This window comes from Crotalus tigris, unplaced genomic scaffold (genome assembly GCF_016545835.1).
Source record: "Crotalus tigris isolate CLP2741 ecotype Arizona unplaced genomic scaffold, ASM1654583v1 scf7180000018831.1652172, whole genome shotgun sequence".
Classification (NCBI taxonomy): domain Eukaryota; kingdom Metazoa; phylum Chordata; class Lepidosauria; order Squamata; family Viperidae; genus Crotalus; species Crotalus tigris.
This window is the reverse complement of record NW_024097221.1, coordinates 1,274,184-1,293,176: the sequence shown is the minus strand read 5'-3', so window position 1 is coordinate 1,293,176 and position 18,993 is coordinate 1,274,184. Positions and strand designations below refer to the sequence as shown.

At 37.3% G+C, this 18,993-nt stretch overlaps 1 protein-coding gene across 3 annotated transcripts in view; it reads right to left on the bottom strand.

Annotated features, from left to right (window-relative positions):
• The window catches only part of LOC120314105 (catalase-like), a 52,138-nt gene that overhangs the window by 11,476 nt on the left and 21,669 nt on the right, over nt 1–18,993 (bottom strand). For 2 of the 3 annotated variants that reach the window (XM_039356848.1, XM_039356849.1), the window contains exons 2-3: nt 2,247–2,418; nt 662–772 (exon numbers count right to left, since the gene is read on the bottom strand). In XM_039356848.1, the coding sequence (XP_039212782.1) occupies nt 662–772; nt 2,247–2,418 (283 nt within the window). Of the gene's footprint in view, nt 1–661; nt 773–2,246; nt 2,419–9,177; nt 9,387–18,993 lie in introns of those variants that run through there. The other variant, XM_039356847.1, reaches the window with a different exon arrangement.

Genomic DNA, 18,993 nt, shown 5'->3' with positions numbered 1-18,993 from the left:
AGATTCTACTAAAAAATTAGGAAAATCTAAGGAATCAACATTTCATATTAAAGATTTATTAAATGACTTATTACCCAATATCAATTTAAAACAGCACATAAACATCCACTGAAATAGATTAAAATGTGTTTTACACACACACACACACACACTGTTGACCCGGACTTAGGGGACAGTATCAATTGTGGATACGTGCAGATGGCCCCGCTAGCTCTGGCCACTTGCAGAATCATGAATGCAAGGTCATAAAAGGACAGCAAAGGAAACACCCAATATCCTAACCCACCCGGGAACATATGGTGTCTTGGGGGAACACCCAAAAGGGAACATTTTTAGCTACTTCTGTTTTCTTCCTTCTTATCTACAGTGTGCCAGCCTTAAAGGGCAAAGTCTTTATCTTATGTGTGTCAGCTTTGCTGGGTGAATTGCTTATGTAATCAAAGGAAGTATAAAAATAAGGCTTTTCTAATATTTGGGGCTTTTTCTCTCTTTTAGAGAAGCCCGTCTTTGTTCAGCTGAATAAAAACGTAGAGTTTGAAGGCAACTTCTGGTTTCCTGTTTTCCTCAGAACCTGCATAGCAACAAACACATACACACATTCAATGAAACACCTTTATATATGAAGCAAATAAGATACACTGAAAATCTGCAAGATCCTTACCAACAGTTGAAAACCGAATAGCCATTGGCGTTCTTTTGCCTATGTGCTCAAATATCTTTGCTTTGCAGAATTTGGTGATATCATGAGTCACTTCAAAATAGCCAAATGCTCCTGAAAAATTAAAAGGGTTATAGTTTATTAAAATTTAAAAAAGATTGTTCCAAAACTCATAGTTTTGGAAGGAATATCAGTTATGGTAGATGAAGCAGAAGATAATGTTTTCATTATTAGCATAAAATGTGTAGATATAAGTTGCTGATAATTTTTTTGAAAATGCTGATGGTTACTATAAATATAGCAGTTCCTTTTAATGGAAAGAGTCTCTGATTCAACTAAAGATTTTGCTGACAAAAAGGAATCAACTTTGAATAGCAAATGGACAACATATTAATTTAATCAATCAATCAATCAATCAACTTTCATTGATTTTTCCTTCTTTTCCTCCTCTCACACTTATATCAAGCATACCAATTATTTTATCCTGAGCCATTGCACACAAATGGACTTTCCAAATTGAGCAATTTCTGAATATTTATGCATGTAGCTTTTCATTCTTTATTAGATTTGTATGTAGAAAAGGTGCATTAAATGTAATAAAAAAACCTAAATTAAACATTAAAACTTGATAGTGAACATCAATAAGACGTTCTGATTCGTAAAAGTGTTTCTGGAGTAATAAATGCAAAGTAATTTTTCTCTGGAGAATTCTTATTGTTGCATTTTTGTTTAAAAAAATCTGAGAAAAATGTTATGAGTCAATTAAAAGTTGACAAGTAAATAAGTGTTTGGTAAACATAACACAATTAAACAAGGATTCAGTAGAATATATTTAGAAAAAAATGCACTGTGAAAGAAGAAGTGAAAAAAGTTATAAAAAAGAACTCTTTCTCAAACCTTAAAACAGTGGTTCTCAACCTGTGGGTCGGGACCCCATTTGGGGTCGAATGACCATTTCACAGGGGTCACCAAACCACGCTGTCCGCCATTTTTTTCCCTTTTCCCTAGCTGTCCTACTCCCTCTTATTGGTGGCCACACCCACTTGGGGGTCACCACAACATGGGGAACTGTATTATGGGGTCACGGCATTAGAAAGGTTGAGAACCACTGCCTTAAAAGAACGTTAATCTGATTCTAATATTTCCTAGTTACTTCTGTTTACAAATGTAAGAGCCATGCAATAAAGCAATTAAGCACGATTTTAACACTTCAGTTTTTTTGAAGAAAAAAGTGTTATCAATTTGTATCAATTAGCTAAATAAATTCAGCAAAGGTAAATAAAAACAAGACAAAAGGTAACAATTTCAAATGCCTCACAAGTGGATAGATTATAGATAATTCAAGCTCCTAATGAAGAAAATCAGTAGCAGAAATCAATGTTGCTATAAGGACTATCATTAACTCAACTGTACTGTACAAGCATCACAAAATAAAAATAAATTCCTAAATAGAATGATTAAACACATACAAGACACAGTTTCAGCACTGTCAATCACAAAAACATACCTACATTCTATAAGGGACACTGTAATATTACCCCACTAATAAGGCTAAAAAGAAAGACACAATGCAAATTCCAAAACTAACCGGCTCCTTTGGCATGGACAACTCTTTCAGGAATCCTCTCTCGGTCGAAGTGTGCCATCTCATCGGTGAAAACCACATCCTGAACCAGGAGTGGACCTCTTGGACCAACGGTCAGGACATTCAGCTTGTCTCCCACTGGGATTCCTGCTCCTGTGGTTAAGGAATCGCATTCCTAGGTTCAAAACAAGAATCACAATTATAACAACAAAAGCATCCACAACTTTTTTGTGGTCACTTGAAAGCAATCCCAGATTAATTTGACAGACATCTGATGAAATTTGCTTCCTGAAGCTACAGGGAAATGTTTATCTCAGATTTTTATTATATCATTATATGAATAAAGAGATTAACTATGCACTCAATAAAATTCCAAATAAGACCACACCAAAGAAAAGTGCAACATTTAAAAATATTCTCCTAGTTACATATATTTCCAGATTGAAATATTTAAGAAGTAAGCCAAATTGTTATAAGGGCTAGTTCTGAAAGGGAGCTGAGACCATATTTATGTATTTGTTTAATAAATGAATAGGCCATCCATCTTATATACATGACTCTGGATGGATCACAATTAAAACAGAAGAAAAAACAATAGAAACAACCAGAATTAAAATTAGGGCCCAGGATCAATAGCATAACCAGGATTACTGTTTTGCAAATGGCCAGAAGAGTTTGGACAAATGTAATTCCTAAAGGAGATGATGTTCTCAAGAACAGGTACCACAACAAAAAGAGGCTATTCTTTAAATCAAGCTATACTGACACCAGAGAGGTGTTTTTTTTTCCTTGATAGAAGTTTCTCTGAGTCAGCAAATGATTATAACCACAATTGTTAGAATCTCTGACAACTCTTTTCAAAGATGTTTTATAATAAACCCTTCAGTTCAAGGGTATTAGATTTCTATGTCAGAAGATTTAGGAAATTACATTTCTTACATCTATACCTTTGTAATGTTCAGTATCTGTATCCAAAAACAGTAACAGTACTTCAGATCCAACAATGGCTTCTTGCTCTATTGTTGTCAGCCCCATAGTAGAACTGCATAGATTAGTGGTGGCAAACCTATAGCATACATGCCAGAGGCAGCACGGAGAGCCCTCTCTGTGCTCATGCATGCCATCGCTCCAGCCCCACCTAACCCTAACCCCATGGCCCCCTCCACACCAGCAGCCCCCCCAGAAGAGAGTTGCCCCCGGGTGCAGCACACACGGAGCAGTGCAGCCAAGGACATGGCAGCTGGGCAGCAGCAACAAGACTCCGCCCTCATGCCCCATCGGGCAGATGATGCATGGCACAGACAAAAGGCGTGACTGCCATGGCACTGCAGGGCCGTCTGCCCAATCTGCTGCGGCAGGCTATGGGAGGTGGTAGGTGGCCCTGTGAGCAGACAGGGGGCAGTGCGAGGGTGAGCAGGACGTGACAGAGTGGGGGTGGATGGGGCGGTTTTGGGGCACTCGGTGTCTAAAAGATTCACCATCACTGGCATAGATTCTTGCTTGCATAGATGCCTTCAGGCTCAGGAATACATGTGCTGCACCTTGTTGCCACCTCTGCAATGTTTCCTGAACTCAAGTACTTTCTTGAACAACTTTTCCTGTGAAGGGATTTTATTAGCCTTAAGGTTGATATTAGTTAATATTGATATTACTAGTGATATTTTGTAATTATTATACATAGATACATACATACATCTTTGTTTATGTGCAAGCAACTTTGTAGATGCTTTAGATTGGGAAATTAGTTATATAGAAGCAAATGTTTTATGCTTTAGGTATAGGTGATTGCTTATATGAAAAGAGCAAGGTAAGGGGAGGGGGAAAGGAGTTATGGATGGAGCCTGGGTTGCTGTGTACGAGTCATCATCTAGGAATTATTTTTTTCTGCCATCTTATGCCTAGTACCAAGATCAGATCTCTTTGTTCTGGAAAGGTATAAAAAGTGGAAGACATCTTTCCTGGTTGTTGCCTTCATCTCTCTACCAACCACGAAGAGAGATGGGGTCACCCAACTCTATTTTGATCAAAATAAAAGTTGTTTGCTTGCTGAAACCTCGGCTCAGGAGTTTCTTTGGCTCTTTTAAATTCCTGAGTAATGCTGGGGCAATTGTGAGGCTAAATGGAAAACCTTACACCTGCTTTGGAGGAAAAGTATTGCACATGTCTATCATTCATCACAAAACAAATACTGCACTCAAAAGAGCTCTGAATTAGCTAGAGCACACTTGATAGAGCAGCACCTGACTTGAGACATGCATGCAAAAAAATTCAATAGGATGGGAATTGAATTTTCCTGATCTTTTCACATGCTTTGAAAAGAAGTCTTTGCTATTTTAAGAGGTTTGTGAAACATTCAAAAGTTTGAAAGTTTATTTATAGGACCAAATGACTTTCCCAATGCCAGAACATGGATTAACTTTGTCATGTGTTACATGCAGCAACATGATAAATTAATGTATGTCAAGCAATAGGTATGCAGAGAATCACTATGGTTTCCATGGATTATTAATATACTGTATATATTCAGTTGCATGTTTCAGGATGTTTCATCAGCAGCTCTCATAAAACAAGAAATATTCCCATACTTTCAATCTCTTGACAAATCTTATGACTTTGCTGTACTTGTAAACAAGCCATTAAATTATCTTCTTAGTTGTTTTATATGTTATATTTTTGAATGTGGCCCCAGCATTTCACTCAAGGAAAGACCAGATTTCGACCTTAGCTTTACTCTTGCCTTAAAGAAGCAACATTGGGGAATTGCAACCAGGAATTCTGAACTTGGTTTCATATCTTTGATGATTCATGCATTCTTCATAATTCATGGTTGACAAAAATAGCATTTAGCAAATGTTGCTTTATCTAGGTATTCAAATTATCCAGTTTTAAACAGGGTAGTCCAATGCATCCCACTCAAAAATGAAGATAAGAAAGATAAGAAACAGAGATCATGAACAATGACATTCCTTAGGAATTGCTAACAAACTGGAACCTACTTTTTCACTTGAAGAAATTTAGAAATTTATTCTATTTAGAAACAACATGAATAAAGCATTCTAGGTAATTTAAAGAAGAAACTCAGAAAAAAAATAATTTAATTTAATAGAGGGCACAGAGAGACAAAAGTTTAAGTAATAAATTATTTTCCTTTAGTAATAGCAATCTGAGGATTTGTTGACATTAATAAATATGCATAAAAAGATTTCTAGCTTCCATTAACAAGTCACTCAATATTACTATTTCAGTTGGAGATGAAAAATATTGCAAAAGGAATACAATACCAATGTAGAGGTTTGGACAGGTTTACGCTACTGTTCTTCTTTTGTTCCTTATCCATGCTGACAAAAATCAGTCAGGAGATAATTTACCAATTCCATTGTCCTGTAATACCTTTCAAATGTTGCAGTTCAGGTAGTACAGAATACACCATGCTACTCCATAACAAGTGATGGATCTGGGGATAATCTTTATAATAAGAGCAATTCTTAAGAATAGTTTTATAATAAAAGTTTCTAACCAAGATTGGTTAGAGATCTGAATGCATAATAAATAATAAAAAAAAAGTTTTCCTGATCTTTTCTTGTGTATCAAAAAGTAGTTTTCCAATATAATACAGAATACAGTTCTAATATAGTTGAAACATTCAAAAGGTTGAGAGCTTGATTATAAAATCAAGTGAGAAAATTCTCCAATGCCCAAGAAGGTGGATGATATATCCCTTACCGCAGTGATGTGGCAAATTAAGGTGTGTCAATTCAAGTGTACAAGACAATCACTATTATTGCATATGTCTAGTTGCATGCTTCAGGGAAGTTTCATCACGAGACCTCATAAAAGAAAAAATATTCCCACACTTCCAAAACTCTTGATAAATCTGTTTTTTTTAATTGCTGTGCTGCATGGGTAAGAAAGCCATTAAAAAGTGGCCTCAGGGCCATTTGCAATATCAGAAATCTTTATGACCTATTATTACATTATATTTTTAATACAAAAATTGGGGAAAATAACTATAGCATACAAACAGCTGGAGAGTAATCAAATTAACTTCAAATTTAATTAAGTTTAAAAATGTTAGTATAGCAGTAGTAATTTAATTTATCATGTGCTTATAAGAAAAGGCAGTATATTTATAGAATAAAACAAATCTAATCAAATCATTTTGTCCACACCCTATTTACTAAATCTGTATACCCTATTTACTAAATCTGTATTAATGCATTTGTGCAGTGCATTTATCAAATTCTAGGTTTCAAGAACAGACTGAACAAAACAGGAATATTCCCACACTGCAAACTGCATGATAAATGTTTTATCCTTCATTTTTCTCCTGCAAGCATTTGCAGTGAAATCACTATCCTAGATGGACACACAACTGCTGACATATCAGTAACCACAAAAACAAAAAAGGCAGTAAAATAATAAGATTATTCTTCATCTTGGATATTTTGTAGATCTTAACACTGGTTTTCTTAGTTGCTTTGTTCACTTATGAAAAAGTTGTAAAAAGTATTTAGAGCAGCGGGCCCCATGCTTGGTGGCCCAGCGTGTTTGTGTCTGTGTGGCAGGCGTACTTGCACAGCTCCATTTGCACGAGCAGAAAGTGCACATGCCTTCCACTTGTGCAAATGGAGTTTTCCATGCAAGTGCATGTTACTGCAGGAATGTTGGGATGGCCAGGACGTGATCATACTGTAAGTACCATTTGTGCAACACCACTGAGTGGTTTTTAACTGAAGACTATGTTTATATTTGAAGACAAACTGTGAAGCTATATCTCTTTATCTCCTTTAATAGGCAGAACATGTTCTCATACTCCCAATTTACCATTGGTTTTTTTTTTTTTTCAAAAGGATTTCTGGAAGATTTTCTGATAGGACAGAGCCAAGAGATGGAATTAATCCCTACAATTGCTTATTCTCCTCTTCTACCATTTATCAGGGAGGATAGATAAGTAGAAGCCAGCAGGTCAAGAGTGCTAGTCACAATAATGCATTTCACCTCAACATGTACATTTATCTTTATAATGAACTCCTATTAGTTAAATTCTATGAGCTGTAGCAATTATGTACTTTTACTAGATGGAAGCAATACTTGAAATAAATTTGGATCTTAACTGAACTGAAACCTTTAATAATACTGTATGACTGTATCTAATTATTTTCGTTTGATTTAAAAGGATAACTTTGGTGGACTGAACTATCCTCCCAAACTCTACTTGTTGCACATACTCTAGATCTGTTTTGCAGGTTGCAGATTAAGAAGGGAGCGAAGGAGAGAACAAATGCATTCAAATGATTAAATCAACTTTAATGCTTTTCAATCCATTACAGAAAACATCAGAATCAAAATATCCTAAACAATTAGTATCACATTTAATAAAAGAAAAAATAAAAACAATAAAAACAGTTGGCTATCATTTTGTTGAGTTTTCCCTAGCTATATTTATGCTTGCAGTTTATTGCATTAAATTACTAATGCACAAATGAAAAAGACTGCTTCATCTGCTTCATGAATGCATCACTTGCATTCATACTTTTAGCAATTCTCAAAAGTATGATGCGAAGGACCACAAATAAACTGATATTCCCTACTTCTCTATTCAAATAGTTCAAATTGAAAAATATTTCAAGTCAGAATCAAACATATTAATTTGAGCAGATTTCCATTCAACTTAGAAAGTGAAGGATAAACTACAAGCTAGGTCCAAACAATGCCATAAATCATGTTATTAACCATGATCTGTGGAATAAGCTACTGAGTTCAGGTATCACAGTTACGCCATAAATCTTGAATTACAATCCAAAATGGTTGGTTCACAATGCTAAATTACAAAGCAACTGTATTATGTTTTAGCCCAAAATGTGAACCCATATCTGTTTTGAAAACTGACAAAGGTGAGTAATGAAAAAGGAACTGAGTAAGAAAGAAGTAAGCATTCAAGCCTGTATATTTTTTCTGACAACTGAAATAATGATCTGATTTGAATTACAATACCTACTTCTCAGAATTACTAATTAGCCTTAGTAAACTGTCAACAGTTCTGCAAAAGTATACCAATTTTTTTCTTTAAGATTTCTTTCAATCCAACAGATACCATTGATCAAGTATAAACTTATTTCTCTTGAAGATAAGCTTCAAAAAGCTTTTGTATTGATGGATTGTACTAGGACTTATAGCTTCTCCTTGTAAGATGATACATACTGCATATCCTATTTGACAGAATATGATAGATGCTGATAAAGTATCTTCCTTTCTTGTACTGACACAAAAGAGAGTAAGTCATTAAACTGCATTTCAGGATAACATGAATATCACTGATAATTTAACTACTGTTATCAGGGTAAATCCAGTTCCTCAAATACAGACATTAGCTATTACAGACATTAGCTATGTTAGACTAATTTGCAAGAAAAGGACAAAGTACCACTTTTTTCCAGAGTTCTCCCAACAATCCATTATATTACGTTACCCGTTGGTCAATCTTTATCTACTTGATATTTTAGCTGAATTGAACTTAGTACCCAAATAACAAACTACTTAGTTATTGCAAGAGAGAGAGAGAGAGAGAGAGAGAGAGAGAGAGAGAGAGAGACATATAAAGTAACGCAACCAGATCACATTTTGGACAGACCCCCATTACACCTAGGAGAAATTATTGCTGAAACTATTCCTTAGCCAGTCTACTCTCCTCCCAGAGATCCACTGCAGCTCCATGTTCCGTTATTAACCCCGCATCTCCACTCCGTCTTCTCTGCTCTCCTCCCATCAAAAAACACAAAACACGCTTCTCTGCTCGAGTAACAATGTACTATACTGCATCACGCTATTCCAGCTTGATGCCCTCCGCCCACCCCCGGATGCGCTGCCAGACAGACTTTCCCGGGGACGCTCCAGAAGCACAGACTCTGCCGGGATTGGGGGGGGGCGTCGGTACCTGGGAGCCCCGCTGTTCTTGCCAGCGCTTCAGCTGCTCCTTAGCGCAATCTCGACTGCCGGCCATTTTGAGAGACTCGGAGACCCCGACTCTAAGAGAGATGGGACGCTTTCGGCTACGGAGCCCGTAAGTTCAAGATACTTAATGCGAAAAGGGGAGCCAGTCCCAAAAGCTGCAATGTCCCAACTACCACGATCGCAGCCCAACTGCAACTGTCTAATAAAGCCAGCTGTGAAAGTTCAACGCCCCCGCCCTTGTGGTCCCGCCCCTTTCTTCATTGGTTAAGGGCCCCCATCATAAAGCTTTCTCTGATGCTTATTGGATGACGAGTGAGTCGGATAACATTCTTTTCTGCTTGCAAAAGAATGTTGGGAAATAGGGCAGTTGGGCAGCTTGCCGGACTGAGAGAAAAAAAAAGACAGAAGGGACGGAGAAGGGGCTGCAAAGCGACCAATGTGGTGGGACCACGTTATTATTTGAATTTGTCAGATTGTGCACCGTAGCGTCCCTGAACTTCGTAGTTGCTTGATGCGCTAAAACTCCCCAGTCTGAAGTCCACTGAGAGGAACAGTAAATAGTTATTTTTTTCTGATCCAAATAGGCTTGCAAAGGAGACGTTTCTGTCCCTCGGCTGCTTCTGGGATACTCGGTTCACTCTCTTTAGCAACATAGGGATGTCATCCTTGCTGTGCTGTCTGCAGAAGGTAAAACGGAGGCACAACTGCTGACATTTCACTTCATAAATTTAGTCTGTGCCACTTAACTAGGTGTAAGGGGTGGAGAATGGAAGGTGACATGCAGCATTTATTATGAAACAAAGCAAGAAATTCCATTCCTCCCTACAAGCTCAAAGATTTTTCTACACGGAGGAGGAAGAGGTTGTGCTTCAGATTTCAGTACTTTCTAGAGATCCTCCTCAGGATGCACAAAATCCTGGAAAGCCATATCCATATTCAGACAAGGCAGGCCAAGAGGTTGCTGTATTCCTACTCTTACGCTGGGGTGCCAGAACAGCACAGGCCAACCCTCAATAGTTCACTATTGATAGGATAAATAGCAGCATGCAGTTAGATCACTGGTCTGTTTGCCTGGGCAAAAAGTCATTTCTTTCCAGCATAAGGTCTGCAATACCTGTAAGCCAGCTACTACGTTTCTCTTCTGCAGTAAGTGAATTGATTTTTGTTCTGGGCTGCCACCACTTTAATTCTGTCTTAAATCTGTGAAGTCCCCAGGAGGTCAACTCAATTCAAATGACTTTTTTCTTTTCTTTATTTGATTTGGATTCTACCTTTCTTATTGTTTATAAATCACTCAAGGGGGCAAACATACCTAATATTCTTTCTCCTATTTTCCCCACAACTACCCTATGAGGTGGGTTGGGCTAAGCAAGTAACTGAGCAAGTAAAGTCACCCAGCCAGCTTTCAGACCTAAGATAGGACTAAAACACACAGTCTGCTAGTTCCTAAGTCACCATCTTAACCACTTGTTCAAATTGGTTTTTCTTTGACTTTTTAGAGAAAGTATATAAACACAAACAGAAAATAGAAAACAAATTTCAAAACCAAAAACATAAAGCACAAATAAGTAAAACTTTATCTAAAATCAGAAGAAAGTCAAGGACATCATAGTTATCATTATATCACTTTAAATGATTAAAATCACTATTAAGGTTTAAGCAAGAATAAATATCAAGAACCATAGTAAACACAGTACAACTCACCATATAAAATTGTAAGTTAAAATAGATTGTGTCAAACTGAGACTCTGTTCTTTAAAAAAAACATCACATGAAACTGAAATGTGAACTTTTTACATAAAAGAATTAATGTTGGATGGCATACAAATATATTAAGGTTTGGTTCAGGAATGTTTCCATTTTGAATTAAATTCTATGTCAGTTTTACTTTTAAAGTGAAATTATTTTGGACATTGAAACATACTTCCCCAACTTGATTAAAAAACATTTCCAGAGGGAGTTAGATGCCCATTTCCATTAAGAAGCATATAAAACCCCTGCGGTAGTTAATGAGAATTCAATTTTTAAAATGTGTTTCATTTGAATCAAATAAGACTTTAGTTTCCTAGATAATCTACACCATCACTTGTCAAGAATACAAGCACATCGTTCATAATGCATCCCAGGATAAAAAATATAAGGCAAATTATTTTCATAGTGGTACAATAATTTTTGACAGAATTTAAAAAGACAGTACATTTCATCTTCTCATAATCTTTGAACCTTTGATTCATTCCTTTTATTTCTAATATTTGTTGGAGAAGGAGAATCGGTGGTAACAGTACCTATCTAGTCTAAGGATGATTTTAAATATTAACATGGATATAGCTAGGAAAGCCCAGTGAACTTTATCCCTTTTTCCAGGAGGAAAAAGTGTGATTTGTTATGTAACCCATTTTCAACACAAGTTATTTTGTGAACCATATCTTACCTATGAATTTATTTAGAGGGTTAGATGAAATGAGCTAGGCAAGCACAAAAGAGGAAGAAAGGAAAAGTTAGAGGCAGATAAAAGATGAATTCAAATGAAACTCAGATCCCAGAGACAAGTCTGAATTCAACCATGAATTCTGTTGTTTCTACTGATGTTTTCTATAAAGGAGAAAGGAATGTTCCTATCTATTCTTCTCTGACTCATAATAAATAGAGCAAAAAAAGATACATTTCCTATGCACAGGTGCCAGACTGGAAGTCTGCTTATCTAAAATAAGGAAACAGAGGTGCTTTGTATTACAACTGCAAATAGATTAAAATAGTAATAGAATAATATCCTGCACTTGACAGTAAGAACTAGGTACCTCAAGTTACAATTATGAATATATGTGTATAAATTGGCAAGAAAACTGCTTTCTACTTTAAGCACTTTAAAGTGATTTTTCTGTTTTGGATGCTAGTTATAAAATGTACTTATAAAAGATTATTTTATTCTGTATATTACGATTACCCATCCTACATGAAGATAAAGAAATGTGGAAGACAACACAATAAATATACATGTGATTGGTGTTTTTATGTTTTTCTAAGCTTGATACAGTTTTATGTGGAGTTTGTTTAGGGTTTAATGAAATTCATTGGTTTTTATTTTATATGCAACCTAGAGTTTTGTGGATAGATGGGCAGCCATATAAATTGAATAAATAAACAATAAATAAATATAGAAAATATGAGGAACTCAGCTTATAACTTTGATTTCTTCATGGCAAAATAAAACTGTTACAGTGCTTAATCAGTTGCATTTCACTTTCATATGACCTTCCTAGAAAGATTGCTTTGAGCCATTCTGGAAGTAGGTACATTCTCACTATCTGTCAGAATAGCACAAGGTGGTCTCTGTAGGAAGGCCATGTGTTGCATCTGGTGGATGCAAATGATCTGCAAACTGTAGTACTGAAAGTCAAGTAGAAACAATGAGAAAAATAGGGCTACGGTCAGTGGTGGGATTCAAATATGTGAACAACCGGTTCTCTCTGTAGATGCCATTTCCAGAAGTCTATTCTGGGCCTAGGCAACAAAAAATTAGCTCCCGGTTCTGCCAAAGTGGTGCAAACTGGCTGAATCCCACCACTATGGTTTAAATGTAAAGAAAGCCAAAATAATGACAATGATACAGCAACCAGAGCTGAACAAGGATACTAAAGTGAAGTGATGAATAGATGCTGCTTTTTAGATTCAACTATCAACAGTAAAAGAACTAGCAGTGAAGAAATGTCATGTTCTAGAATTTGGTGGGATAGCAATGATGGCCTCGGGAGAGATATTCATGGCCCGATATGTTTCTACCAACGAAATTCAGAATTGTGCAAACAATTATATTCCCTGTGATACTCTATAGAAATGAAAGTTGAACTCTAAAGAAGCAGCACAGAAAGAGCATTGATGCTCTTGAATTTTGGATGTTGAAAAAGATTCCTTGGATTACCATGGGCAGTCAAGTAAACAAGCAATCAGATCATAGAAGAAACCAATCCAGAGTTTTAACACAAATGACTGGACTCCATTATCATATTTTGAACCCAGCTCTCTTGAACAATCTGTAATGCTGGAAAAACTGGAAGGAAAGGCAAGATAATGAATAGCAGTAAGGGGAATGGATTGAATTACAATAGTTATAAGTACATCCTTGGAAGACTGGAAGGGCCAGTTTGGGGAAAGATAATTTCAGAGAAGATCTATTTATGAGGTTGGTAAGAGTTAACATAGATTTAGTGACACATAATCAACCAATCAAATATTAGTACACATCTATCATTTCCTTTTGTCTCAGACTGAAATATGTTTTCTGTGGTAAATATTTCACGAAAATCATCCAACAGTTCTTCATCCTCATCAGAGATTACATACCACTGCATTCTATCTGAAGATGCCAGAGATTGAAACAGGAATTTTTTCTATACAAAGCATATGCTCTATTATTGAGCCATAGGTTTTTTTTAGTCTAGTTATAAAATAATCTCTTTAATAAGATTATAGTTAAAAACAGACTCACTGTGCTGATAGAAAATTTAGATATACTTGTACCTGACATTTACACTGGCCTTTAATAAGCTTGCTTATATCTACCATTTCTTGGGTTGAACGAAAAGGTACAACTTTTATTTTTCATTTATTGTTATTTTAATAGCACTGAGAGTCCATTGCATTTGCTGTTATGCTTGCAAATCCCACAAGTTGAGCTTAATTCAGAGAAGTCTTGTTACACCAAGTCTCTAAACATACCCAGCCAAAGAGAGGGAGGGCAGATTGGTTAGTACTTTCGATGTAGGCTAGACTGGGAAATCCCCAAAGAAAGCAATTACAAATTTTTATTGAATTATTATCAAGGAAACTACAGGGATTATATTCATGGAGTCATCAGAACATGATCTTCACTCAAATTCTGGATTTACTATTTGTAGAATTATATTACATAAAATAACTAGGAGTTCATATATTTCAGGCCAAAGTGCTTAATTCTTAAATAAAAATTCAAATTGTGATAAATAAGTCTGGAAAGAGAGTCTCTTTCTGGAATAGGTAGTATTCTAGGAAGCAATCGCTATGCTTATTATCCTAAAATAAAGCTCAATCCTTAATAAACTTCTGCCTATTTCCTGCTTAGTTGCTTATTTTCCTGATGCCAGGATTGAGTCCTAAAAATCTTTGTTCCTCCCTATTTTGAGTTGATCAAACTATATCCACAATATGCTAACATGAGAGTGCTCTAGTTTTGGTGCCCCAGTTCACAATCAGAAAGCAAGCCTACAACTATGCCCCACTCGTGTCTTCTCAAATTGCCTGCAGCCAGGGTGAAGTAACATTTATTGCCAGTCATGCTAGGTGACTCGTTGCCAGCTCTCTTGCTATCTATCTCAAATATCTGTTCTTCATTAACTGGTTGCTTCTGATTACAGAGGTTTCATTTTATGGCAAGTCTCATACTAGGCATGTTTCTTTTTATCTCCGCCTCCTCAACTTTTAAACCCAAGCACACAACTGACTCAGAATGTAGTCTGTATAAAGGAGATTAAAAAAACATTACCCTCAAGACTTGATAGTAAATAATACTAGCACATAGGACGTCTCTCTTAATAGCTTCAGTTTCCTTAGCTGACCTCCCAGTCACAAAGTGGAACAGTTGCTTTGTACTGAATGTTCATCCCAACATGAGATAGAAAAAAACAAATGTTTAAATTTGTTTTGGAAAAGTGACAGCAGATGCTGTTCCTTTTCAACATTTTAATCATTCATGCATACATTTTTCTCACAAATGAAGGCAAATATATGTGTCCCAGGATAATATTGCAGGATCCAATCTGGGTCGGTCACCGAGACCAGAGGACTCATGCTGCAGCCCATCTTCAGGGAACTTCTCTCTAGCAGAGTGTGTGCTGTCCTTTGTGTGGTTGTGGCTTTTTAGATGTTGATTGGGGTGTGCTGATAGCTGGCTTTTAAGTCATTAGCTGTCGCCCAGCCCTCACTTTCTAAGTACTTGGTAAATCAGCACTCCTGTTGACTGACAAGGGGCCTGTTTCCCAGGCTTCAATCACTTCCCTGGCTGTTTTTGTGTCTGCTCATTCAACAATATTAGTCGCTGCAAAGTTGAATGCGTGTCCTTGTTCATTGCAGTGTGAGGCTATCAATGAGTTCGGGTCTCCTCGTCTGACCACTCGCTTGTGTTCTTGAAATCTGGTAGTTAGCTTCCTCCCTGTCTGTCCTATATAATCACAGGAGCAATCCATGCAGGGAATTCGGATGATTACATTGGAAGTATCTCCCACCTCCGAGCGATCTTTGCAATGCATAATTTGTCTTTGCAGTGTGGGCAGTGTGCGATGCCCATTCACAGATCTCGGAAGCTGCCTTCTATAGCTTTCAAAATGTTTTTGATGTATGACAGGGTGTGCCATGTGGTTGGTCTTGTACCTTGTTTCTTCCTTTCTCTCTCCGTGCTGCGCAGACATCTTCTGACGAATGATTGTGGGTACCTATCTGCTTGAATTATTCATGTAGTACCTGTTCTCCAGCTGTGTTAGCATGCTGGATATTACAGTAGGTTCTCTCCTTGCCATATCACCATGCAATGTGATGCAACTTTTTGTGTGACAGTGGATGGTTGCTGTTAAAATTCAGAATGTGTGAGATGTTGGTGGCCTTGTGATAAACTGTGGTTTCTAGGCTTCCATCCTCTTGTGTATTGACAAGTATGTCTAAAAATGGTAATTGCCTAGCTGTTTCTTCCTCCATTGTGAACTGTATGTTGGGAAATATGGAATTCAGTATGGTATGAAAGTCTTTCAGTGTATTTCTCTTGATGATGAGAAGTGGGTCATCCACGTAGCGGCACCAGAATTTAGATGTGTAGTTCTGAAATGTACTGTGTTCATTCGGGACTGTTTCTGCAATGACTCCTGATATCAGGGATCCCATGGGTGTTCCTTTTATTTGTTCATACATTTTGCTCTTGAATGTGAAGAAAGTGCTTTGATGATAGTATTGAAGTAGCTTCATGATTCGTGTCCTGGTTTGATCATTCTGATCTGTGTTGTACTCTTCTTCTAGTTTTCTTATCTATTATTTCATATGTTAAGTGGGGAGGGAGGGACATAAATTGAGACACTACATCAAAGGAGACCATGATCTCATTAGGAGCCATATTTAAGTCCTGTAGTTTTGTCAGAAATTGTGTGGATGATGTGACTATGCTGTTTGAGGGTTGGGTCAGGAAGCTTAAGCCTTGTGACAGCTATTTAGCCAGGTTATATGTAGGGGTGTCTCATAGTGCTACAACAGATCTGAGGGGGACTCCTATTTTGTGCATCTTGGGGAGTCTTTAGAATCTTGCTGGGGCCACATCTGTTCCTCTCATTTTCCACCATTTCTTCTCTGTTATGCAGTTGTTTTGTTTGAGTTGGCTGAAATAAGCATTCAGTTGGATGACATTTTTCTCATCTGCATTCCACATACTTTACTGCGTTAAAATTGTCTGTACTTGCTCCTAAGCTTGATAAAGTTTGGGTTTCTCTTTAATAATAAACTTTTCACCTATAATAATCTCATAAGAAAAAAAGACTTCCTCTGTGGGCAGAGATAGAAAAAAAATATTTCATTTATTTATTCAGCTACAGCAGGGGTAGGCAACCCAAAACACTCAAAGAGCCACTTGAACCCGTTTCCCACCAAAAACAAAACACTGGGAGCCGCAAAACCCTTTTGATATCTAAAATGAAGATAACACTGCATATATCCTTTTTTATCTCTATTATAGGTGTTTTTGTGTGTGTGTGTGTGTGTGTGTGTGTGAGAGAGAGAGAGAGAGAGAGAGAGAATTTGTGTGTGTGTGTGTATATACACACACAAATACACACACACATTAAAAATAAAAGTAAAAATATGACTCTTGGGAATATCCATACTATTAAAACCATGATCACCAAGAGAATGCTTTAAGAGAATAAAATTACATACACACAAAGGTAAAAAAGGATATATGCAGTGTTATCTTCATTTTAGATGTCAAAAGAGTCTCTCTCTCTCTGTCTCTCTCCCTCCCTCCCTCTCTGCCCTTGGTCTGCCACTCCTCTTCCCCCACTCTCTTTCTTTCTCTCTCTTTCCTCTCTCTCTCTCCCCCTCCCCCCCCTCTCTCTCTTTCTCTCTCTCTCTCTTTCTCCCCCCCCTCCTATCAGCTGCTCACCTGGCAACCTTTAAGTTGTTCTCCAACAATCTCAGGGGTAGGCAACCTCGTCTCTTTTATGACTCATGGACTTCAACTCCCAGAATTCCTGAGTCAGCCTAGCTGGGCTAGCTAGCTCTCTCCTGCTCTTCCTGCTTCCTGCTTCCTGCAGACACGCAGCAAAGGGAGGAGCTCCGCCCAGAAAGCTTTTCAGCTCCTCGGAGAACACTGTGAGTGCACTCTCTTTTTTACACACACACACACACACACACACACACACACACACACAACATACACACAAAACACACACAGAAAGAGAGAGAGAGAGAAGCAGGGAAGCGCAATTCCTCTCTCTGTCTCTGTCTCTCTCTGCAAAGGCAGAGGAGGCTGGGAGCCGCAGGGGAAGGCTCAAAGAGCCGCATGCGGCTCCGGAGCCGCAGGTTGCCGACCTGTGAGCTACAGCATTTTCAGTTATTTGGGTATACGTGTCATACATGTGACAGAAATTATGAAAGACTGCCTTTTTATGCTTATGAAAGAAATCCATGGAATGTTTGTGTGAGAAAAGTACTTAGAATAAGCAGGCTTATTGTAAAGCAAACTGCAAATAAATGAAACACATGTTCTGCAAAAAGTTTTAATATTCCTTCAGCAATATCTAAACAAGCATATAACCTCATTGATTTCTGAAGTCTATTCAGAATAAACCAGGGATAGGCATATCACCTTTGTGCCAAGAGACACACTTGGAATTTTCAAAGTATAGAATGTTCATGCTTTCATAAAATGGCTATCATAGTTGGCATGACAATTTCATTTATTTTAATTAAAGCAATCTAAAAGAAAGTAGTCAGGTGGGGCAATTTTAGAAACAGACACAATCATATTGATATTGATCAAGCACAATGCTGCCAATCTCTAAACTACATCAAGAATATGTATGCAGACCTACTTAATAAGAGATATCTCAGTAGTACAGGTTCAGGAAATGCTTGCATTCCCACTGAAATCATTATCATTCCAAGGGAACAATTCAGGCTAGAGATGAGGAAGAAGGAAAAAGATAAACATAAAAGGTTGGTATTTGTAATCACTAAAAATGAGGTGCAATAGTGCAGTATGCATCTGGGACAATACTTTCCTGAAACCATTGTATCTGAGATGAAATTTTTTGCAAATTTTGGAAAGTTAAAAACAAACTTTTTTTAACTTTCAGATCCTGAGATGTCAGGCTCCAGACAACAAGAAAGATGCACTGAAGTTCTTCTAAGCCAGGGGTCTTCAAACTTGGCCCTTTTATGATTTGTGGACTTCAACTCCCAGAATTCCTCAGCCAGTCAAAGTCCACAAGTCCTAATTTGAAGACCCCTGTTTTAAGCAGTTTCCTTTATTATTCCTCACCTATAGACAGAAATCTTGCCAAATTAAAGCAGATTATTTGTAGGGATAAGAGACAGGCGAAAGTTGCAAGCAGAAAACTGCCCTACCAACGTTTGTGCCTTTGTTTATGCATGCACCTTCTTCTCCCCCCCCCATCACCATGGTGACGTGACGCAGGTCTATCTGACCTTGCCAATTTGATAAGGCTAATTGGTGGAACAACAAATTTTACTGTTTATGGCCTCTAACTTTTTACTCTTGAGGATTGGT